The 25746-nt window shown below is 41.0% G+C and overlaps 1 protein-coding gene across 1 annotated transcript; it reads left to right on the top strand.

Moving 5' to 3' along the window:
* The first annotated feature begins 9483 nt into the window (after positions 1 to 9483).
* On the top strand, positions 9484 to 14007 carry LOC117390117 (homeodomain-interacting protein kinase 2-like). The gene is made up of 12 exons (XM_033987770.1): positions 9484 to 9489; positions 9882 to 10070; positions 10552 to 10733; positions 11337 to 11460; positions 12057 to 12143; positions 12223 to 12365; positions 12569 to 12634; positions 12747 to 12857; positions 12968 to 13087; positions 13202 to 13309; positions 13425 to 13544; positions 13917 to 14007. Exons 1-12 carry the CDS (start codon positions 9484 to 9486, stop codon positions 14005 to 14007), a joined length of 1347 nt encoding a protein of 448 aa, XP_033843661.1.
* The last annotated feature ends 11739 nt before the right edge of the window (positions 14008 to 25746 follow it).

Genomic DNA, 25746 nt, shown 5'->3' with positions numbered 1-25746 from the left:
AAACTATGATAAATATTGACCACAGACACTATCCCACCAAACCAAGTCAGAAAGATTAGAAAAAGAACGATTACCAGGTAGAGAACAAGGATAAAGGGAGAAGTGGCCTAACTCACATTTTTATATATTGGATGGAGACCAAATGGCTTGTAATGTCCCACTTTAGATGTAAGAGGTGATGGTGGATGAGATAATGTGCCTACAAAATCCAAAGAAATCAGGTAAGTCTCATTTTCTCAATTGTTCCAAATATTTAGCCAGTTAACCTTTATTTAACCAGGGCATGTCTTTTGAGAGACTGACCTGGCCAAGACATTATAGAAACAATGGAATAAAAGCAGTGTAAAATTACCACAATGCAACACTGGAGGTTCAACAAGCATTCATATGATTCTCAGTCTTTTGTTTTCTGCAAAAAACCCTCAGAGGAACATAGTTTCAGCTGAGTTTATTGAGCGTTCCAGTCTAAGCAGCATAACTAAAGGCTCGCTTCCCTAAATCAGCCTGCACTGGAGGGACCAACACAATAAAATGGGAGGGAGCGCTCCCCCAGCCTTATCAGTGACACAGATGTGGACACTTATAGCTTGAGGTCCACCTTGACCATAAACTGGACTGAACCCAAAATACTGCTGCTCTGTTTGAGGGTCAGGGCAGACTGTCTTTGTTTCTCTGAGAAGGGTCTATCCCGAGAACACGTTTGGAAGAAAGAAAAAGTCCACACTCCCTAAAATATTTGTTCCATTTAACATATATTGAACGAGCCCTAGAATTGCCAATCTCTTCTAAGTACCACTTCATGACATCATAAGGTGGAACAGAGCATTTTGAGTTTTGGAGAGATATGGGTTAATAATGCTGGATTACTCAGACATGTGCGAACGAAACAAAACACAACTCCACATGGCTTAAATCGCACAAGAGTCAATTTAGTGCAATATAAGACGAATATAATACAAAGTGCCTTACACATCATATACCCAAGCAGCCCACACCCCCACCCCAGCACCCCATGTACGCGTTATGTGCATTAAATCATCCAGCAAGATAACTCTACAGGACTTATTGCCCATAATTCTTAGTAAAATATGAGAACGATCATACCCATAGCACATCTGTTGCTTCACTGGCCACATGTTACAGTATCCTCTTCATGCTTCTCATGACAGCAAAACGATCAGCCTATCTTCCCATCTGTGTGCTTATAAATCTCTATATTCATCATAAATCATCTGACTTGCCTCTCTAGACCAGTCAGTTCTAATCAGGCATTTGCAGATGTGGCCTGGGCTCAGCGTTCATTTTAATATCTCATCAGAATCATAATTATGGCTGAATAGCGTCCTAACTGTTAGAGGATTAACACAGCACAAACAAGGCGTTAACATGAGCGAGCAAACAAACAGCAGCCATTATTATATTAAACTCACCAGGCTCTGAAAAGACCAGCGCGTCAATACAGCGAAGGAGCTATTCAGATGCGCTAAGTGCTGTCGTCGTCAACGCGCTTCGCATCAGGTCATTGTTCATAAAAGAGATGGTTCAAGATGGAGAACGTGACGGTAAAAACAGTAACAAAATCAACGATAATTAGGACTAACATGATGAGAAATCAAATTCTTGAGTCCATCCATCCATTTTCTTCCAATTATCCGAGGTCGGGTTGTGAGGGCAGCAGTCTAAGCAGCTACTCCCAAACTTCCCTCACCCCAGACACGTCCTCCAGCTCCTCCGGTGGGACCTCAAGGCGTTCCCAGGCCAGCTGAAAGACACAGTCCCTCCAATGTGTCCTAAGTCTTACCCAGCGCCTCCTCCCGGTGGGACATGCCGGGAACACCTCCATCCAGGGGGCATTCTGAACAGATGCTCAAGCCACCTCAACTGGTTCCTCTCGACGTGGAGGAGCACCGACTCTACTCCAAGCTCCTCACCCTATTTCTAAGGGAGCGCCCAGCCACCCTGCGCAGGAAACCCATTTCGGTCACTTGTATCCACAATCTTGTCCTTTCAGTCATTACCCAGAGCTCATGACCATAGGTGAGGGTAGGAGTGTAGATTGACCGGTAAAGTGAGAGCTGTTCTTGAATCTGATCTAATAATTTAAGGTTTGGGGCATCAACTGTATATATAAATGGACATAGCTGACCTGCTCGCCGCCGAGTCCCAAACAGGAAGTGATCATGGAAAACTGTCGGCTCTCTCTCTGTAACTGCTGCTGTGAGCCTTGTCATTTTGTGCCAAAATTGCTACACGATGCTGCCGAATCCTACATGTAGATCAGAGAAATGACGTCTTGAATACAGGAGAATTACACAAACGCGCATGAAACACTCTAAATACAACTCTGAGGAGGTAAATGAGAAGAAAAACTGCTACAACATGGTCTGAAAAGTCATTTTTGTAGAGTAGATCTGCATTAATGGATCAAATAGGAGAAAGTATTTGTTACAGCTGTTTTTTGCTTTAACCCCGTAGAACCCAGACATAGAAATATTTGTTGGAAAAAATCATCCAGGCTAAATTTTAGTCAATGGGGATGGGTAAGAACAAAATTTGTCAATATTTTTGGTAAGCAGCATTCATTGACCAAATTTGATGATGTAGCACATTTGCAACGTTGGGCTTTTCAGGCGGCATTTTGACGTAAGTATAGTAACTACAACTAACTAAAAAAAAACAAAAAAACAGGCTATAGTAACTTTATTGAAACTGAAATATTGAATACAAACTGCAAACAGATTGGGCAGAACATTACGTCTGAAGAAGAGGTAGATGTACCATCGTCTGGCCTTCATTGGGTACCTGTACTTCGAAATGAGGCAGTCTAGGAAGTCAACACCCCCCATGAGACTATTGTACACCTTCACCATGTTTGGTCTGGTGACAAGAGTGAAGTCCTTTTTTGCTTTATCCCAGTGTCTCACACTGTCTGTTGGTTCTGGACCAAGGTAGGATGAGACTAGCAGCACAGCACGATTATCATACCATTTCACAGCGCTCACACCATGTGTAGTTTCCACCCTGTAATCAAAGCTTCCTCTTCCCTCCTTTTTGAGATCTTTCTCATCTTTCAGTCTACAGTTCTTCAGCCTATTGGTACATGCTGTTCCAAGGTACAGAATGCCCCGCTCTTTCAGTTTGACAATCAACGGCATGCTGGTGAAGAAATTGTCTGCAGTGACTTTGTAGTTCTTCCCATCTGGAAGTGTGGAGCAAAGGCGACTTACAACATCTCCCGACATACCGAGGCCAACACCAGCCTCCTTGACACCACTTCCCCGATAGATTTCAAAATCATACAACAGTCCTGAAATTCCACATCTACACCAGATTTTGAAGCCCCATTTGTGTGGTTTGATGTGCATATATTGCTTCACACCACTGTACTTTCCCTTGAATGGCACCATCTGCTCATCAATGGAATTGTACTCCTCAGGTACAAGTTTCAGTCAATTGTTGCGAAACATAGTGAGCCAAGGCCTGATCTTCCAGAGTTTGTCTATCTTGTCTTCCTCAGTCACTACCATGTTATCAACAAAGTGAAGATGTGCAATGATGTTTTGAAATCTGTTCCTGCTCATAATGTCGGCAACCTGGGGATACCTTGTATCAGTTTCCCAAAACATCCTTGTGCCAGCCATTGGAGCCAGGCCCATTTTGAGAAACATTCCAATAACCTGCTCATGTTCCTTTTTGTTTGTTTTTAGTTCCCTCCCACTCTTCTGTACAGCATATGTATTTGTCTTACTAGCCAGTAATTCAAGCATATCATCAACAATGAGTGTTTTGAAATATTCTAGTGTGCTTCCAACATCCAATGGAACCTCAGGTTGTTCACCAGTAAATCCAAATTCAGGGGGCTCATAGTCAACTTTCTTCCAGGTGTATTGGCCCTGTCTTGCAGTAGCTGGAGGCAGTTTCTTGTGTTTCACTGGTGGTAAATCGGCGGGTGATGTGGTGTCTTCAGTGTCACAAGCATGGCTCTCACTGTCAGTGTCTGTAGCATCATCACTTGAAGGCTCATCATCCCCTGGGCCTGGTTGGTAATCCTCATCATAATCACTATCGGATGCAAGTTCCTCTTTTTCACTCTCATTACCGTTGTCCAGCATTGCCAGGACATCTTCAACATTGTACCTTTTTGCCATCTCGCCCGAGAAAAATTAAAAATGTAGAATTAATAGTTATTTAGCACCTTGATGCAATAAAAAAGGACATTGATAATTTATGACATCAACACAAGTCAATTGTAGTCCATTGATCTAATGAACAAAATGTGCAGATGATATACTAACACAGACCTAGGAACCCAGTGTTGCATATTTGCAACGTAATCAAAACGGCGGAACCTATCAAAATACACTAATATAAAACTGGAAGACTATGACATGTCTTAAGTCTGTAGGTATTCCTCTGCCTAAATTGATAAACTTCAAATTGATTTCTTACCTTGCCATTGGACAGTTTGGTGTCTGAACTTGAGAAGCCAAAGAGCATGTGGCTCACATGCCGACAGGCATCTTGGATTTGATAGTGACACCACAGACCACTAGATGGCAGCACTCAAGGTAGCATATTTGCTTCTTTGGGTTCTTGGGTACATGAATTAGTTGATACATAAAAAAAAATGACTCCTACTTTTTTGCCATGACCTTTGAATTATATGTTGCATATTTGCAACAGAGGGTGCTACGGGGTTAAGTCAACTCATGAATCACTTTTCCTTCAAATACAGTTAACATCTCCTCACAGATAACACCAGCGAGTGAAGAAGATCATGCAGCTATTTTGACACTGTCTTTTTCTCAAAGGAAACAGATTGGCTTTGTTCCCATTTCAATAAACAGCAATCCAAACAACACCGCGCACTTATTTCTGTTGTCAAGAGCAATTTGAAGCACTTAGGCAATCAAATCTGACATTTACCTGCTGCTCCGTCGCCATAACAACTCACAGCGCATCTCTCATGTACCACGCTGTGCTCGACGAGGACGCTCGCTTTTACTCATCTTTTTTTTATTTTTTTATTTTTTATATAAATATGACTTCATTTTATTTGACATAAACTTGTCCCACTTGTGTAGCGCTGGTTCTTGGCTGTCAATTCCCTTCATTTGATTTGCACAGAGGCGTTCTCCGGTTGCTTAGGCTAACGCGGTTTGGAGTCTTCCAGGGAAAACCTCCTGACAGAGGAGAGTTAACATCATTATATTTAAGATAAAGTTCAAAAGCTTGCTCAGAGATAATCAGCTTTGTGGTAACTAAGGACCACAGGATCTATGATAATCTTTATAAACAGTACAAGTTATTTAAACATTTTGCAGAATGTTGCGTTTTAAATGTGCTAAAACAACCACGTTAAGGATATTAGTTAGCACGTAGCAGGTTAGCCTTAATATTAGATTTTTGTTTAAAGACAATGCGACAAATGAAATGAAAATGTACTTCTGGGACCTGAGCAGGCTGTTACTGTTGTGCAGGGCCGTCCCAGTCGATAAGTGGATTGAGCAGCTGCTTAGGGGCCACCAGAGGGCCCCCAATATATAGTTTCATATATAGTGAATATAATATATGTAAAGTTTTAGTGGAAACAGGGCTTGTTTGCTTAAACCAGCCTAAATATCCCTCTCAAACGATTATAGTAGCAAAATATCTGCTGCCTGCATTTGTTTTTTTTTGTTTTTGAGGTGTTTTTAAATGTGGGCAGCTATGTGTTTACATCAGTGCGAGGGCCCCTTACCCCCGAGGTGCAGCCGAGGTACATCTGAATGGCTGTTTTACAAGTTAGATTAAAAGTTAGAGGTACATCAACTGCCAAAGGCCCCCCAAAGTTAAATTCTGCTTAAGGCCCCTCCTGAGAGCTGGGACAGGCCCTGTTATTGAGCTCCATTATGACACACGTGGAGGGAATGCTGTAATCTTATCTAGCAACTATAATGTTAACAAGGGTCAGAACATGTCTAAACTGCATACTAGTTATTAATTAGACAACTGAAAATAGATAACACATCTTTCCTTGAGCGTAAATGTCGCTGCATTTTGGATGGATGGATTCTGTTTTAGAAATCATAATCATGTGACAATATGGAGATTTAAAGGGGCATTATGTAGGATTAGGGAATTTCTAATCACAACACTTGTTACTTGGGAAACCGCGCTCTCGTCCACATGCTCGTACGAGTTAATCGAGACGGCTAAAGTTTTTTAGATATTAATTTACATTTTAAATCTTACGATCCTCCAAGTGCAAAAACGGACAGCTGCAGTGATTAAAGAGGAGGTATTAGACTTCTGTGGGGTATTAACTGCTAACACGGAACATATTTAGATCACCATGCTACGTTTTTTTTGTGTTTTTTTATGGTATAGTCGTCAAAATCAGCGTATTACAATGTCTAATATGTTTCAGTTTTTGAGTCACTCCCCCTTTTTTGTATATTTATTGAAAAAAAATGTGGGAGAGCATGAATGACATTAGCTTGTGGAAATGGAAAATACTGTTCCACTTTGTGATGTCATCTGGTAATACAGGAAGTGCTCCGCTGTGTTTTTAAACTCTGTTCACCTTCACTAGAATCATTTGGATCATTTCAGCTCTGGAACTGCCAATCTGTACTGAACTAAAGGTAAAATGTAGCTATTAACTTGAAAAATGACAACCACTTCATGACATCACAAGGTGGAACAGAGCATTTTGACACGCTAATCCTCAAACCCGCGTGAATGAAACCAAACACAACTGAGGGAACAACGCTATAACGCGGCTTAAATCTCACAACAACACTCAGTTTTGTGTAATATAGAACCATTAAAAACAAAACAACTCCAGTTATGTTTTTGACACTGTGAATTACTTTCCGAAGCCTACGCCGCCTCTGGACTCAGGAGTCAAAGGCATTTTTAATTGGGGCCACTTATTGCGGGGATCAGAATATTGGATGAGGGATGGATTATTTAGAAGGGAGGTCGGCGCTGCGCTCATCGATCCAGCGCATCAATATTTCATGTGTTGCACAGAGAGAGAAACAGGAGTGGGACCGGGCTGTCAGAAGTCTGCAGCAGGGCCGAGGAAAGTTCAAACGGAGACAGAGCGGGTCCGCCAGCCCAACAGACTCAAATCAGACTTTACAATAATCTCTCTAAGCATTTCTGGGTTTCGGATGACGTCACAGTGTTCTATAGGCCAATAATACTTAATACAGATGTTCTACTGTTCAGGATTAAACTTAACTATCTCTATGGAGACAAGGGGATGAGGGAAAACTGTCTCTTGACCCCCACCTGGAAGTACGACATCATCACATTGTAAAGTCTGAAAACCACCAATAAGCCGCGTTCACGTTCACTACAATTTGATGATGTTATAATTTCAGATCGAGAGCGGGCGTCTGTATAACTCTACGTGAGATTTGCAGTTTTTTTTTGAAAGAAATACCCAAACAGAAAATGCACAAATGGGAATTAGGGAATTTCTAATCACAACACTTGTTACTTGGGAAACCGCGCTCTCGTCCACATGCTCGTACGAGTTAATCGAGACGGCTAAAGTTTTTTAGATATTAATTTACATTTTAAATCTTACGATCCTCCAAGTGCATAAACGGACAGCTGCAGTGATTAAAGAGGAGGTATTAGACTTCTGTGGGGTATTAACTGCTAACACGGAACATATTTAGATCACCATGCTATGTTTTTTGTTTTGTTTTTTTTATGGTATAGTCGTCAAAATCAACGTATTACAATGTCTATTATGTTTCGGTTTTTGAGTCACTGCCCCTTTTTTGTATATTTATTGAAAAAAAATGTGGGAGAGCATGAATGACATTAGCTTGTGGAAATGGAAAATACTGTTCCACTTTGTGATGTCATCTGGTAATACAGGAAGTGCTCCGCTGTGTTTTTAAACTCTGTTCACCAACAGAAAATGCACAAATGTTGCAATTTAGAGATGGGGTCCACAAACTCGGCATATTAATCTTATGGTTTCAAGTCCTTTCAGCGGATTGTTCATTTACACCGGGGTTGTCAAACACATTTTCTCAGAGCGCCACATCGGAAAAATGGTTGCTCTCAAATGGCCAGATGTAAAGTAAACTAAAGGTAACTACTTTTTTAACTTGTTCATTAACTGTTTATGTATTTATTACTTATTCAAGTTATAAATATTGCATATGCATTTGTAAAAAAAAAAAAAAAAAAGGTGTATAACTGCGTATCTCCTCATAAACTGACATTTTAAGACAGTCATACCTTTTCATTTATCTTGTTGTGGGCCACATAAATTGACGTGGGGTGCCACACTTGGCCCATGAACCTTGAGTTTGAGACGTGTGATTTATCCTGTTAACTAAGACGTTGAACAAGCTAGTTTTCGTTTTGTGATAGACCCAGTAATTACAGAGATATTAACCATGAAGCAGGTTGAGCTAATTTCACCACAGGGTTCAGACCTGTCCTCTAAAACTAAATGGATTCTACAATGTGAGCGCCCCCTGTTGGGTTTCAGGTGACATCACAACATTCTACAGGCCAGTATTCTGTCATACCGATGGGGGCAGGTAAATTGGATATTGTTCATATGCAGGTTTTTGTTGTAATACCTTGAGTTTTTGAGTGTAGTTGCTAATAAAAATGATCAGGTTCAACATTTATGCATTTACCTTTTAGATATTTCATGGCAAAGTACAATGTGATCAATAGCGCCCCCATCTGGGACTATGGCGTCAAACTGGTAGTGGTTTAAACGTGTAAATTTTTTAGTGGAGGGGTCCACATGTCTCGATACAGATGTTATTGCTTTGTCTGAAATGTTCCACTGTACAGCATTTAACTCATCTATCTCTATAAGTAATGCCACTGAGTTACAGGTCATATCTGTGGAGAGGTGAGCGTGATTTCATTAAAAAACACCCATACTTGAATAGATGCAAGACAAATATGATTCTGCTTCTGTTTTGATCTCAGTCCATATTCCTTTATAAAATACTAATTAACTAAAGTGTTACCAGAGTGCACTTCCACGAGTCGACCAGGCCATTAAAATTCTTCATCTCCAGATCTTTTGTGGGATCTTGATGATGAAGCTGGAGAGCAATGGCCTCCTGCTGCTCCTACAGCTCAATACCAGTTTGAGTCTGAGCCGTGGAGAAAGAAGCTACTTTTTGTCTTTTTATCAGTGGCACACATCGGAAAACGGCTCCTTCAAACAGGGTCTCTGAGAGAAGGTCCAAAGACTCAGAATAACACTAAAGAGCTCTCAAATCACGTCCTACCTCTGCACTCACAAAGAGCTGCTTTATTGTGTCTAATAGTTTAAGCACATGGGTCAAAGTCACTTGTGAAATTAACTTTGTATTATTATTATTATTATTATTATTATTATTATTATGCCCGAGCCTGGTACAACGTCCTGGTGAGGGACTAATTAAAACCGCGTCCGGAGCATGGAAAATGGCAAAAATCAAGTAGTAAACGCGTCAGGAAATGGCAGTGAGTGGTGTCAAAAATTAGAACTCGATGAGCTCTAATTGTGACAAAAGACCCTGAGAAAAAATAACAAAAGACGATTCGGTAGCGCCCCCTCAAACTTTGATTTTCATGGGGCCAATGGGAGCCTGACTCGGAAAAAAGTCAACGTAAAAATCTGAAACTAACATAAAAAAATAGTACATGTCGGGACATGACAAAAATGATATTATGACCCCACCCTAAACCCTCCAGGAAGTCGGCCATTGTGGGCGGAACCCCATTTTTTCAAAATTTTACCTCTCACATTTGAATTTTTTACACTCATTCAAGAAACTTGCAAATAGGACAAGGCAAGACAATTTGCCCGTTTACTTAAATATGTAAACATGTTGTTTTCTTTCTTGTCTGTTCAGGTCTCTATACTGCGTCGTCTCATGGATGAAGGGATGGACCAGAAAAATATCGTGAAGTTTCATGAGGCTTTTCTCACTACTTACGGAAAAGGAATGGTTTTTGAAATGTTGGACATGGATGTGGTGGACTTTTTTAGCAGCAATAATGATCAGTTGCCGCTGTCGGACATCAGCTGCATCACCAAACAGGTACCAGAGTGAACGCAACACTCACACTGTGCTTTAAAGAGCCCAGATCACACTATTGTCTGATCTATGATCACATACACTTCAATAGAAATTCAAATGAGTTTAAAGACAACCAGCTCTGTGGTAACTAATATCCATAATACAGTTGTTTTTAGTCCAAAAAGCATGTTTAAAACACAAGATTCAGAAAGTGTTTTAATAACATACTGATTTATAAAGTTTCAGAAATACATTTTAAATAAAAATAAAAATATATAGGTCTTGTTATCATTATTTACTGATCAGCCCTGTGCAAGCTTTGAAATTTCTAATATCATTTTTTTGGAAAGCCTATAGGGAAAAATAATGGAAAATCTACTTGTGAAACCAGGGGCTGAACGGTCACTCTAGAGATTCATATAAGATTTATGAAGAATTATGAACAAAGAAATAAATAAGATGGAATCCCACAAACTAACTATTGTTCTGGAACGTTGTGCAGGTGGCCACAGCTTTGGACGTGCTGAAGACCTACTCCATAATCCATGCAGATGTTAAACTGGAGAACGTCATGGTCTGTGATCACAGCCAGAGGCCCATCCAGGTCAAACTTATTGACTTTGGCATGGCCCTTTACGCCTCCGAGGCCAGACCAGGCCTCCTCATCCAGAATGTGTGCTACAGGTGAGCTATGGGACTCCTGTTTAAGGGGAGACACTACAGGCAGCTCCAATGTTTTACTGTTCACATGAATCTAATTACTCCCATCGATTTATGTGGAACATTATAACTTCAAAGTCAGTTTTATCAAAATGCATTGTCTCACTTAGGGACATAAAGATCACTGTTTAAGTAGCGCCTACATACACTAAACTTTACAGTCTTGTACTTAACAAAATGTTGACAGATCGAAAAGAAGGATTTGTTGATATTTAATTCTAAGCCTGATTCATTGATGTTTTAACTTAAAAATGTGGCAAAATTTGAATTTTTTACATACTTTTTCAGTAAGACTACTAAATAAGATAACGAAAATCCAAACTGTAAATAGTTTTTGGATCTTTGTCAGTGAAATATAGCAAGAATTTAAACCTGGTTTTATCCATTTTTCAGATTCAAATGTCCCAAGTTTGTACAGTTTTGTCAGTTTTTACACATAAAATGCCTTATTTATAATTTAACAACAGAAGAAGTTTCCAAATGGTAGTTGTCCTGCAGTGTCTTGTCCTAATAATGTCTATTTATCTATCAGTCCATGTTATGTTCATGTTTTTCTTCCTCCATTAGGGCTCCTGAAGTCATGCTGGGATGTCCTTTCAATGAGGCTGTGGATGTGTGGGGCGTGGGGACCATGACCGCCATGTTACTATTAGGGTACCGCTTACTCCATAGCAGCTCTGACTATGATGCAGTAAGTCACTAGAGCCAAATGTAGACGTGCAGATGGGACATGTTGACATATTGATTTTTTTTTTTTTTTTTGGCATTACGCCGACAACAATATTCAGAAAATATTTTAACAGTAGATCAGGACTGTGCGTAAAATGTGCCTGTAAATCCTGGTCTATGCCTGGTCTATCTGTATCAGAAAAGATAAAGACAAAAATACCACAGGGGGCTGAGTCCTGCAGAACTCATAGGTGACCAAAGAGCTCCAACAACTCTGATTGGACGATCACATTTGACCAGGCTTGAGACGCAACGGAGGACGTGGAGACCAGACTGAGATCAATCTATATATATAATTTAGCATATCTCCAAAACAACAGTTATAATCTGACTTATTTTTGGACATATCTCCCACCTCTATGTCGATCTTAAATCATGTTATATTCATGTTTACAATCCTAACATGTCTTTCTCTTCTAAAGATGAGGGTCACACTTTGCAGGTTCTTGGAAAGTTTTGGTAACTAACATTTCTTCTTGTTAGATTCAAAAACAGAATCACATCATCACATGTAAAACAATATTTTTTGACATAACTTAACTTTCAAAATCTTTTTAGACTGATGAGGAAGTCCAGGACAAGTACGGACACAGGCCAAAGCTGCACCACACCGAGCAGTATCGTTCACTTCATGAGATTATGGAGGCATGTAATAAAATGCAACCTGCAAATGAAACCTGTAAATGTCAATACTCATCTACTCATCTTGATGACTTGTTTCTAGACCCGGTATAACTTGTCTGACCTGGAGGAGGACAAAGAGTTACACGCCGCCACAGTCCTGCTCCATAAGATGTTGGAACCTGATGTCCACAGCCGAATTACTCCTGCTGAAATCCTCCAGGATCCATTTATCTGTGGCCAAAGGTAAGTTCATAAAGTCAACAGAAACACCTTAAACCTGGGAGATAATTAGCCTTAATATACCATGAACAAAGACTTAATTCATAATCAACAAATCGTTTATTAAGAATGATTCAAGCTTTGTAACTACTTAATTAAACAGAGTATACCAAAATACAGTGTAAAGCAAACCATCTGAAATTGTATATTTTTGTTGTTGTTTGCAGTACGGAGAGTGAAATGGAAGAAGAGGCTGAACCTGTGGACAAAAAGGACGACCAACTGAGCGAGAGGTAAGCAGGCTTTAGTCGTTTAATGAGACACTGATAAAATATGTCTTAGAACGGATTCATCTAATAACCAAGTAAACTATAGAAGTGTAATACGATTTTTTTCCCTGTCCAGCATGGAGAATGTGGCGAGCCTGTCCTCGAACAGGACAGAGGACAGAGACTCTGACCAGGAAAGGACAAAAGCAAGATCAGCCCTGCCGCAGGATGAGCAGCAGAGTGACAGGTGAGCACGGCTTTACTCACATATGAGACTGTTATAATGTGTCTTTAAACTCATTCAATCTGCAAGTAAACTACTGAATTATAATGTGATTAAATCTGTTTTTTCTATAGTATTGAAAGTGTGATGAGGAGGACGACGTCTCCTGAGATGATCATGGTCAGACCAACCACACGTGTAAATACATGTACTCTGGAGGAGGACGAGCAGCAGGACGAGCAGCAGAGTGACAGGTGAGAACGGCTTTACTCACATATGAAACTGTTAAAATGTGTCTTTAAACTCATTTATTCAATCTGCAAGTAAACTACTGAATTATAATGTGATTAAATCTGTTTTTTCTACAGTGTGGAAAGTGTGGTGAGGAGGACGACGTCTCCTGAGATAATCATGGCCAGAGCAGCTCTACCTGAAAACACATATACTCTGGAGGAGGACGAGCAGCAGAGTGACAGGTGAGCACGGCTTTACTCACATATGAGACTGTTATAATGTGTCTTTAAACTAATTTATTCAATCTGCAAGTAAACTACTCAATTATAATGTGATTAAATCTGTTTTTTTCTATAGTATTGAAAGTGTGATGAGGAGGACGACGTCTCCTGAGATGATCATGGTCAGACCAACCACACGTGTAAATACATGTACTCTGGAGGAGGACGAGCAGCAGGACGAGCAGCAGAGTGACAGGTGAGGCTGTGCTTTGGTCTCTTATTCATTTGTGGCACAGTGGCAGAGTGGTTAGCACTCAAGCCTCACAGTAAGAAGGTTCAAAACGTAGGACTTTATAAGTGGAGTCGCATGTTTTTGGCTGTGACTTGGTGGATTTCCTCCATGCACACCGGCTTCACCACAAAACATGTACAATAGGTAAAATATTTCAGCTAAGGTCGTCCTGACCAAATCTAGCTCAAGATCTGGAGATAGGGCCACTGCTCCTGACAAGCAAGGTTTATGTTGGCGTTAGAACAGTGACAAGTTATGATAATAATATGATATGATATTATTGAAACATGTTCAGTACATTAAGTTCATGTCTAACACAATTCATGTTGTCCACAGTGTTAAAAGTGAGAAGAGACCAAGTCCAGACATTGACTGGACTGGAGGACAGACAGAGACCCCAAAACGGAGTGAACGGATTCTTAATTAAGTAGTAACTACTTAGTTTATATTTAATTAATGTGTTAATTAAGTAGTAACTTAGTCTGAATCATTCTTAATGAATTATCTGATTACTGTGACTCAAGTCTTTTTTCATCGTTTAATAAAAATAATTTTCTCAAAAATGTGTTGTTAATGTAAATGCTTTTGTATGTGACTCTTGGTTGCTATGCCGACAAGTTGATGCAATGTTTTATTGGTCAGTCACTGGTCTGTTTTGGAGACTGGCTCTAGTGAGTTGAGACTGGTGGTGTTTTGCTCTTGTTTTGTGTGGGTTTCGGCCTACAGTCGCCCTTGTGTTCAGAAAAGATTAAACTAGAGGAGGACACTAACTTCACTCCCCTGTGCCATTAAAACCCCGAGATATGATGACAAGGCCGACTGGGAAGCATTTGAACTGTAGGCCCAGGCTGCAAGATGGTCCATGGAAGAAAGGGCCCTCCGATTAGCCTTGTGTCTCACTGAGGACTTAAAGATGTGGCACCTGGAATCACTGTCTACACTTCAACAAACCCCGTCATTTTAAGGACGTACAGTACAGTATGGTACAGTAGAGTATGGTACAGTACAGTATGGTACAGTAGAGTATGGCAGTCTTTCGGGACCTGCGTGAGTCCAGAACCACAGCCGGTGCAGTCAGAGTACACCCGGCGTGATGCCTCTGCTGTAAATTGACAATTAAATACACAAGTGTTTGCAGCTTCACCTGTGTTTCGCGTCACTATAACTCCTGTTGCTCCTGGGCAGCCTCATTAGATTAAAGATTTTGAATTGTCCTAGTTAGGCCCGAGCCTGGGACAACGTCCCGGCGAGGGACACATTAGAACCGTGTCCAGAGCATGGAAAATGGCAAAAATCAAGTAGTAAACACGCCCCAACATGCCTATGATTGGTATCAAAAATTAGAACTCAATGAGCTCTAATTGCCACAAAGACCCCGAGAAAAAATAACAAAAGACGACTCGGTAGCTCCACCTCATACTTTGATTTTCATGGGGCCAATGGGAGCCTGACTCAGAAAAAGTCAACATAAAAATCTGAAACTAACTAATGTTGGGACATGACAAAAATAATATTATGGCCCCGCCCTAAGATGTACAGGAAGTCGGCCATATTGGATCAAACGCAATTATGTGCAAACTGTGGCACTATTTCACAAAATGGCTCTCTGGCGCCCTCTTGAAATTTCATTTTCAAAAATTCGTAGAAGACAATTGATTTGTCGTGGATTTATGAAAAAATTCATGGCCTTATTTGTGATGAGGCACAATGTGAAAACGTCACATGACTCTTATGGTTTAGGTTTGGTTTAGTGTTTTGTTCCTGCCTTAAATGTTTGACCAAACTCCTCAGTTCAGTCACTCACATGAAGCCCACATAAGATTTTCCTACATCTAGAAGCTGAATATTATTCTTAGAAACTTTCTGCTCTCTAAATAAACCATCCTCAAACGTCATAAATGTCTTTTCAGCAATGTTTGAACAAACCATGGCCAACTTTGGGCAGCAGCAGTATCATTTGTCTAATGATCGTAATAACCGTGTTGACATCTTGATTTCTCAGTGTTTTGCATCTTTTATTTATTCAGAAAAATGAACTTGAAATCAAATCAATAATTCATACAACTAATTGCGCATTCGTTTTGGGCTAATTTATTATTCTCTTCATGTCAGCTTGTATTTATCAACCACAAACTGGATTCCAAGTTTTGTTACCATTTTGTGCACTACATTACAGAACTAATTCTTTAAAAATGAGAAAAACAGAACGAGATGATTATAAACAGTTTGCAGAGGTCCAAAGTTCTTCCTCATTTACCTCATTCAGAGCATCCTAATTATTCACTGCAATAAGGGCTGTTATATCTGTCAGAGGTAAAGCTAACGACAACTAATATGCTAACACTTAACACTTATAATTAGAAGCAGACAGTACACATTGGACTTATTTTGATGTATCTGTGCTGGAGCAAGACCAATTTCGCTCAGATACATGAAAAAAAAAAACAGTTACAGCCTCTTTCAGGGGACATATGATGCAAATACCTTCAAATACCTTTAAAAAACCCCAGATTGACCAAGTTTTCTGGAGCTAAAACATAAATGTACATGTTTAAATGTCAGAAACACAGTACAGCGCCTGTATCTGTGCAGACAGGTGCTGCGTCCTCTCCTACATCTGTGTGGGTGGCATGTATTAGGTCTGCATCAGCCCGGCTCATCCCGGCTGTTACCTGCTACAACGTGTGGCTATGCTAAAGTACAGAAGAGTGAAGCAGTTCAAATGAAGAAAATAATAGTTAACTTTAAAACTACCACTTAATGACATCACAAGCTAAAACAGAGCATTTTGATTGACTGTGATTGTGATTGAATTAAAAAAACAACTCCAGGTATGTTTCTCAGGAGGTAACAGCATTGTAACATGACTAAAATATCACTTGAGTTAGTTTTGCATCATGTTCATCTTAAACTGTTAGCATTAGTCTAAAATTATTCCTTACACCTGATGTATTCCTAACATCCTAATTATTCACCGCAATGAGTTTATATGTGCTTTCCACAACTTTCAAAAAGTTGTATTATGAGTATAAGCCATTGTGTGAAGCTTTTGCTTGATTTTTACAACTCATAAACTATTGACAGTATCAATGACCAACACACACTGAGAGGAATCTGTATCTGCACAGCTGCTCTATTACTGTATATTTATATATCATATCAAAACACAATATATAATATGTATTTGTATAAAAAATATATTCAAAACAAGTTGTATGGGTCAAAATAAATACACACTGTACATGATTGTACAGTGTGACAGTCATTCTGCTACAGTGGCTCAGTGGTTAGAGGAGGAGGATCGAGTCCCGCTCGGACCAACTTCCGTCATTGTGTCCTTAGGCAAGACACTTTGGCATTAGCTAACGCTAATGATTACGCATGATATATTTGACCCACAATTAAGTCAATAGCAGAATAAACCACACTTACCGATCAGGAACAGCATCCAGTCCATCAGCACATAAGGTCCTCTGCTCCTGAGTCCATCATGAGATCTTCACTCAGTTCCATGAACCGCTCCGGGTCGAGATGTCTCTAGTTTAACTTGTACAAACATCCACAGTGTCCTCGGTCGCGTACTTCATTTGTTTTGTCCGTTTCGTCATGTTTAAAACGCAAAACTGCTACAAAACAGTGCGTAACAGTGCGCCAGAGCGCGGGCCGTCGGAACGTTAAGGGGATAAACAGCACTTAGCATCATTAGCATCATTAGCATCATTAGCATCATTAGCATCATTAGCATCATTAGCGAGTCTTCACTCCACATCGGTCACATCGGCTAAAACACTGATAGCGGCGCATGAGGAGCCCGTCAATGACGTGGATAAGCTGCACAAATACGTATGTGAATCACATAATTGTCTGGAGCAGCTCGTCCCCGGTCACACTCACTGATTCACACTGAAAAATAGCGCAGAATGAATTGTTGTGTTTATTTTATTTTCAATTCAGTCAGCAGTCAGCAGTGCGCAATTGCGCATGCGCGCAGTTTAGAGGGAACAGTGCTGGGAAGTATGTGAGAAAGAGGCGGTAGTGTGACCTACATAGGTTTTGGCCACTTTTATGCACTTTTATGTAACGGATGAAGTACTCAATGTTGTACTTCATCCGTTAAGTAAACGTACAGACACAGAGGTAAAAAGTTACTCAAGTAAAAGTTTTACAGTATTAAAGTACCAGTTTAAGATTAAAAAGTAAAAGTATTGTACAGATGAAGATATATTGATTAAAATGATACATATTTTGGTCAACAGTAACAATAAAAATCAACTTCTTTGTGTATTTATTTTTAAACCCGAAGCTTCAACTTGAAAACTTTAGTCAGGATGTTTCCACGAACGTTTTAAAAATAACCCCTCAAATCATATGAAAAGTACTTTTAAATTTCAGTCCTGTTCAAAAATGTAGTGAAGTAGAAAGTACAGATACCTAAAAGTAAAAAGTATCCCATGTAAAAATGCACATATCTAAAAATTCAACTTAAGTCCAGTACTTTTACTTCATTACCTTCCAGCCCAGCTTTTATGCAAGTTCAGCGTGCGCAGGTAAACAAAAAAATAATAAAAAATTCCATGTAGTAAACCTAGACTAGGGTTGTCAGAAGTATCGAAAATCAGATCCTATGTGACATGTATTAGCTCTGCATTAGCGCGGCTCGTCCCTGCTGTTCCCCGCGACACTCTGCTATTCTGTCTTTATTAGAGTGTCATCTCACAGACTAATGCGCTGTAGTGCATGTGCTAAGCGGCCATCTGCGAGCGCGCATTTCCACACCGCGACGCTAAACGACCATCGCCATAATGAATTCAGCTAAACCTCACGCCGCACTTGACACTCTGATGGGCCTGAGCGATTGGATGCCCCTCTTCCCTAATTGGCATAATGAAAAATAATATCTGGGAACATTTGCAGGACCGTTCTATTGTTAATAAAGCAAATGTGAATAGTAGGAGCCACCTGCGAGAAGAGATTGTCGCTAAACATTTTCATGGGGGTCACATCCGGGGCAGGTAATTAGCTCTGAGGCAGCCGCGGTTTTATATTCTTGAATCTGATGATGGAAGGCAGCCAGGCAAATTACATTACTCCACAATTCACGAGTGCTTAATCGGATTGTGTGTTTGGATACCTTTAATCTAAAAAGAATTAACTAAGGAAGCCAACCATTTGTCCACCGTATGCTTCTGTCACATGAAAACATAGTCACATTTGGTCACTTTTATACTTTTATATAGCGCTTTTCCACCTTCGAGGCACGCAAAGGTGACACTCATACGCCGGTGTACGCGAGGTCGGTTAAGTGTCTTGCCCGAGGACACAGCAACAAGAGCATTCATCTACGTCGAGAGCGGGATTCGAACCGCCAACGTTCGGATGAGTCGACAAACGCTCTACCAACTGACCTACTGTCGCACCATTATTACCCCATAATCTTACATTTCAAGCTTATTTTAACTGTGATTAGTGACTATTCGGCAGCGAGTCTCGGGTGGAGTGGCGGTTTGGGACAGAGGACGGGGACTGACGGGTGATGGGTGGAGCTGGAGTGTGGAGAGAGCCGACGCAAACCACGTTACGCAGCAGTAGCTCAGTCGGTCGAGTGCACGTCCTTGGATCCAAAGGTTGGCGGTTCAGAGGTTTCAAAGGGTGATCCTGTAGATGATGTCGTGTCCCTGAGCTTACACTTAGCCTGTGTTATTTTATCCTTCATTCATTCTTCATTCTTGCATTATTCTATGTCTTTATTTGAATTGTTATAGATCTCTTTGACCTCTAAGTCTGGGGCCAGTCCGATTATGGGATGGTCTGATCACATCCGCTTAAATGTAGCATAAAGTCTCTGCGTATCCCTGTAACATCCAAAACGAAATCTAAAACTTTTTCCTTCCTGATTGACAGTTCATTGCGTCGCCTGTTGATTCTGCAGAAATCCACACTTTTTTCTCAAGTTTTGTAACCTACCTGTATTTTTCAACTTAATAGTGAACTTTTCTTCCCTAACTGACACTTGATAGGTGTAAAGGGATGATAAATGGTAACTACAGGTTTTATCCCACCAAAAAGTCACAAAAAAACAACAGCACAACCTTAAAAACTTTAACTTGCTTTTATCCCATTGAAACAAACCCAGCAGACCTATATTACATTAGTACGAGACCTAGTTTTTACTAAATATGTGTCGTAGCGGGTGTGTGTAGCGGACCAAAGGATGCAGACTCGGGGAATATTTACAGGATTTATTATGGAAATAACAAATAGTGCAGTATGAGGGTTGATCCAGCGGTGAGGCGTGGACCAGGATCCAGGAGCGTAGAGTGCAGAGACAGACAAGACAGTACCAGGGCTGGGAAGCTGGGAAGCAGGGTCGGAGCAGGGTCGGAGCAGGGTCGGAGCAGGGTCGGAGCAGGGTCGGAGCAGGGTCGGAGCAAAACAAGAACCGAGGACATGAAGGGACGATAGGAAGACAACGATCTCGCGCTGAGTCTCTTCTCCCAGCTCCTCTTATGCACAGCAGGTGTGGTGATTGCGCTGATGGGCTGCAGGTGCGCGCAGGAGGAGCCAGGAGCCCAGCCCAGATCTAGCAGGTGAGGGAGGGAAGGAGCAGGACGGGAGGAAAACCAGGAGCGGACAGTGCAGATCATGACAATATGTGAAAAAAAAAGAAGTAGTTTGCAGTAGTCCGAAGCTATCCCTCATTTACCTTATGCATCCTTATTCCGAACATCCTAATTCTTCACTGCGATGAGTTTATAATCGCTTTGCACAACTGTCAGAGACCACAGAGGAGTTTGAGGTGACGGTAAAGCTAACAACAACCAGCATGCAAACACGCACTTACTGATTATTAGACCGTAAGTGTAGTATTATGATTATGTATGATTATATGATTACCGTAAATTTCGGACTACAGAGCGCACCTTGATATAAGCCGCACCAGCTAAATTTGAAGAGAAAATCAATTTTGTACATATATAAGCCGCACCTGAATGTAAGCCGCAGGTTTTCATATTGTAACATGAGACATTTACACAGAAAGACGGTGCACCGACACGCTTTTTTTTAAACTGTGCCTGAAAATTGGCACCAACACGACAACAACACGGGATGAACACATCTGCAGGTTTAGAAAATAAAGCTGCACCAACACGGAAAATCTGCTTTTATTTCCTCTGAAAACTTTTGTCGTCTTTTTACATTGACCAAGTTGGATTCATTGATGTCGAGCTTACGTGCAGTGGCTCTATTTCAGGGGTCGGCAACCCGCGGCTCCGGAGCCGTATGCGCCTCTTTCAGCCTTATACTGCGGCTCTGCGTGGCTTGGGAACTGACAGACACAGCTCACAGTCCTGCGTAAAGAGCCCTGATTTTCAGACGCTGTGCACAGGGGTCAGGAGCAACTTTGGCCCGTCCCTAATGACACACTAATAAGCTCGTCCGTAGATGTATCATGAAAATCCTGCTGGAAATCGCCACAGAAATCTATTTGATGTAGTAGAAAGTATATTATCTGCTCTTGTCTCCGCGATGACGTTTCACGTATAACACATCAGACACGACGCACAAAAGTAGAGCCACAAGCGAGTGAAAATGAGCCAAAACAAAAGTCTTTGGAGAGCTTTTAACAAAGGGGAAAAGGACAACTGAGGAGCCAGAAGAGGAGACTACGACCTCCAAGAAAAAGAAAGATAAATTTAACAGACAATGCCTACTTAAAATCTGGGTTTGTCGCTGCAGGTGACTCTCACGCACAGAGTCCGCTCTGCGTAATATGCGGGAAAAGCAAATGAGGCAATGAAACCTTCAAAACTGCTTTGGCACATGGAGAATAAGCACCTGGGATAAAATGATACGCTACGAGTTTTTTTGTTGTTGTTTTTTTAAAGAAACTGCGGAGTAGAGTAGACATAATCACATAATCAGCGCACACTGATGCAGCGGTTTGGTGAGTTGTATTTTTTTAATGCACTTAAGTTGTTTTTGCCATATTTATCTGCCACGTGTAGAAGGCTTGTCCGTGAAAGTAAAACCTACATTATTCCGTTACATTATTGTTATTATACAGTGTTATCTTCATTTTAGATGTCAAAAAGTATTTGCGGCTCCCAGTGTTTTATTTTACGTGGAAAGTGGGTCCAAATGGCTCTTTGCGTGTTAAAGGTTGCTGACCCCTGCTCTATTTCCTTCTTTATCTTAAAAACTGCATCATGTCCATTTCATGATGCGCAAAATGATCGTTCAAAATCAAAACTAGTGAATTCTTCAGAGCAGAATCTTTCCCCACGTCTGTCTCACTTTTACGTTTACAGCTAGAGAGCGCCCCCCCGGGGCCGTTATCCAGTAAAATTCCATATATAAGCCGCACTGCTGTAAAAGCCGCAGGGCTCAAAGCGTGGAAAAAAAGTAGCGGCTTATAATCCGAAATTTACGGTATATGTGAAAGAGACTTGTGTGCACTTAAGTTTTGATCACTTTCACGTGTTAAGTGTGTGCAGATAAACAAAAAAAATAATCCATGTCGTAAATCTGGACTAAGGTTGTTCAAAGTATCGAAAATCAGAGAGGAATCCATACTAAAACTAGTATGGAAACTAGTTTGAGCAGGTATCGATACTAAAAAAGCCACATTGAGAGGACAGAAATGAACCTTTCCTGAACAGCTTTAAAATGATGTTGAGCTGTACAGTTTTCCCTCGTTTATCACGGAGCTTATGTTCCAAAAATAACCCACAATAGGTGAAATCTGTGAAGTAGTTTATAGCAGCTTTATTTTTTACAATTCTATATGTTTTGCAACTGTAAAACTCCTCACCACACACTTTATACACTTTTCAGACAGACATTAACATTTCTCTCTTGTTAAATTAATTAATAGTGACTCGTGTATTTCACATTTCCTCTGACTGTGCCTCTTTGTCCTGGCGCCGCTCCGCTGTAGTGTCGATTGAACATTTATGTAAATTTGTCTGAAAACATTCTGTACTGTACAGGAGACACAGCACGGAGGAGACTGATGGACAATGGTCTACAGTCCTGTAGACAATGAGGACGCAGAACACCATGCACGTTCAGACGATGTAAAAAAAACAAAGCATGCAAAATTGCACTAAGAAATCGTGATATAGTGAGGGACAACTGTATCAGAAAAAGCATGTATGTCAAACTCAGGCCCAGAGGGCCAAAACTGGCCCGTGGTGCAATTATATTTGGCCCATGAGATCATATCAAATGTGTAATAGAGCTGGTCTGCTGGTATGTAGTGCATGCAACACTAATACTACAAATCCCAAAATGCTTTGCTAGTATGCTGGTGTGTAGTCCAGACCTTTTTTTCTGTTAAGACTCATTAGCAACCAAGGTACTTGTCACCTCAGCCAAATTAATTAAACTACACAGAGAGAGACATAATTTATTTATTTAAATAAGAAATGAATACTACTGATGTGCCTTTTATTTCAAATTTAATTTCTCATATTTTTGTAATATCAAACTTGAGTTGTTCCAGATTTTGTGTTTAAGCAAAAGTTAAGTTTGTTTCCATATGAAAAGGTTAAACATTACATATCAGGTGCAGTCAGTTTTACAATAAATATTGAGTTTGGCCCGTAAAATTGTCTTAGTTTTTAAATTTGGCCCCCTGTGAATTTGAGTGTGACACCCCTAAGAAAAAGTGTAAGTTCACACAGACTAGTACATGGGCCCCTATGGAACCTACTGGACGACTGACGGGTTACATTATATTGTCTAAAGAATGTTTTTATTATCATTGTGGTATCGGAATCAGTATTGAATATTGAGTACATTCCTTAGTGTCAAAATCAACTTTTAGTATCGTGACAACACTAATCTGGACAGAACCGTTTGATAACCTTGTTGAGGATAGAATTACTATAGAAACAAAGCATTGTGTAGAAAGGCCCATTACTCCTGCACCACCATATTTCATATTTCCTGAAGGCTGGCATTTGTATCCAAGGCCACGCTCTCCCAAACGGAGCGCGACCACGGCGCTTGACAGCCTCCCCGCCCCCTCCTTCTCTCCCTCCCCTCACCCCTAACCCCCCTCCTCCCGTGACCCCCCACCTCGGAGATTTGAAAGCCAAAGGTTTGTTTTTTGCCTTTCCTCCTGTGCGGCGGTAGGAGGTCAGCCTATTCATCTTCAGGCCCGCGGAGACGTCATGGCGGTCCGCGGCTCAATCGATCAGAGCCCCCCCCCCCCACTCGTCCCTCCCCTCCCTCCCCCTCTGCCCCTCCCTCCTGTGTGTGTGTGGACGTACGGGGCCGTGGCGTTATTATTATGGAACAGTCAAAAATGCACGGTGGTGGTAGTGGTGGTGGTGATGGGGTGGGGCCTTCACGCATGACCTTTCACCTCTCCCATATCTGCTCGGATCTCATCTTCTCTCTGGTGGTCACATGTATCCTACGCATGTGTCATACAGGTGGTCCAAGGAGGTGGTTGTGATACAATATTCGAGACAAAGGGGCAAAGATTTTGAATCATATTTTTAAATCATATGGGAAAAAAAATGTATTCAGTGGCTAAACTTTTCAACAGCAACTTGAAGGCCCTCCGTGATTTTTCCCCATGTATTTGAGAAAATGTGTCTTGCCCATGGACTGTATGTGAGTGTGACGTCATCCATAGCGTTCGGTTTCAGCCAAATGAAGCTCATCGAGGCTAACAGTTACAGGTGGGAATTTTGAGCCATATTTGGAATTCCGACCGTGAGTATCATAGCAAAAAGCCAAACCGGAGCGAGGCTGTTGAAGGTAACGCCTCTTCTCGGCCACACTGCTGGTTTAGCACTAAGCAATGCTGACAATCGAACCTCTTGCTAATGCTAGACCATCCGATTGGTCTGTTTTTAACGTTCATAACTTGATTTATGGACCAAATATCCAAATTAAAACACCAGGATCATATAGCGTGGATTAATATGAACATTTTAAGACCAAAATGACGAGCCTGACAGCAGCAGCTACAGAGAGAGGGTTGACAGTTTTTCAATAGAAAGTGAAATGGAGTGGATAGAGCTGGAAGGGCCCATGCTCAATTCGTATTTGGAATGTGGCGGCTAGTAGATTAGCTATGTCCATTTATATAAACAGGTTACGGTCTGGCCCAGTACAGAAGTATTATATAAGCAGCTCTGTGCACTGTCTGCATCTAATTATAAAGCGCTGTATTGTTTGATAATCAGGAAGTGTGCGTTAACATGGTAGTTGTTGTTATGGTTACGGTCACAGTAAAGCTCTGTGCAGGGCTCTGAAAGTTGTGAAACGCACTCATAAACTCATATCGGTGAATTAGGATGCTTGGAATGCGTGAGGTAAATGAGCAATTTTTCTACCAACAGATACTGATCAGATCTAGAGAGAGGCAAGCCGGCTCACACCCAAAAACGCACATTTTAACAGCTGTAATTGAATGAACGCCACCCTCAGTCTCTCAGGAAGAACTGTGCGTGGAGAGGGAACTTTGTGCAAATGGATGGATGGATATTACTGTATTTATTACTATATGTGCCTTGGATAGAACGTTTTAAAAAGTTATTTAAAAGTGGTGTGTACTGTTTGTATAATGTGTTTTCTTCCTCCTCTTACTTACGCCCATTTTAGCCACGCATAGAAAACACCAACAATATTTTGTGGTGGAAAATAATGTTCAAATATGAGTTAAAAATATGCATAATTGTCCTCTTATTTCTATCCATTTGAATCTGGCTGCAGCTGCTTCCCACCTCTCTCCTGCGATGAAGGATGAATGACAGTAATTAGGCATGCGGAGGTGGCTAATCGCTGGTGTGAGCGTCCGACACACTGCACATGGATGGGCCCGTACATCTGCAGCGACTGAAGACAAGTGTCCGCTACATAAATGCAGTAATTAGCCATGTCCGTGTCAGCGCTGGACATGAGGAGGCTGGGGATGTGTGAGGGAGTACTTATACTTGAGAACACTATTGCGTCTCTTCATGCAGGGCTCAGGTCATTAAGACTCGAGGAACCTTCAGATTAACAAGGGTCAGGAGGAACTAATTCACTTAAGCGCTGCTGGAAAAAAACTCACTGTATTACACGGCCATCTTCTGGGTTGTTGTATTTGCGCTGTGTATATATTTAGAAAGTGTTAAAGCAAACCTATTCTGCGAAATTGATTTTT

Source organism: Periophthalmus magnuspinnatus, chromosome 22 (genome assembly GCF_009829125.3).
Source record: "Periophthalmus magnuspinnatus isolate fPerMag1 chromosome 22, fPerMag1.2.pri, whole genome shotgun sequence".
NCBI lineage: Eukaryota > Metazoa > Chordata > Actinopteri > Gobiiformes > Gobiidae > Periophthalmus > Periophthalmus magnuspinnatus.
This window is presented reverse-complemented; position numbering and strand designations above follow the sequence as displayed.

Excerpts from the sequence above, each read along its gene's own strand:
- LOC117390117 (XM_033987770.1), top strand. Across the intron at positions 12,635-12,746 it reads GACGACCAACTGAGCGAGAG|CATGGAGAATGTGGCGAGCC; the intron begins GTAAGCAGGCTT and ends TTCCCTGTCCAG. Across the intron at positions 12,858-12,967 it reads GATGAGCAGCAGAGTGACAG|TATTGAAAGTGTGATGAGGA; the intron begins GTGAGCACGGCT and ends TTTTTTCTATAG.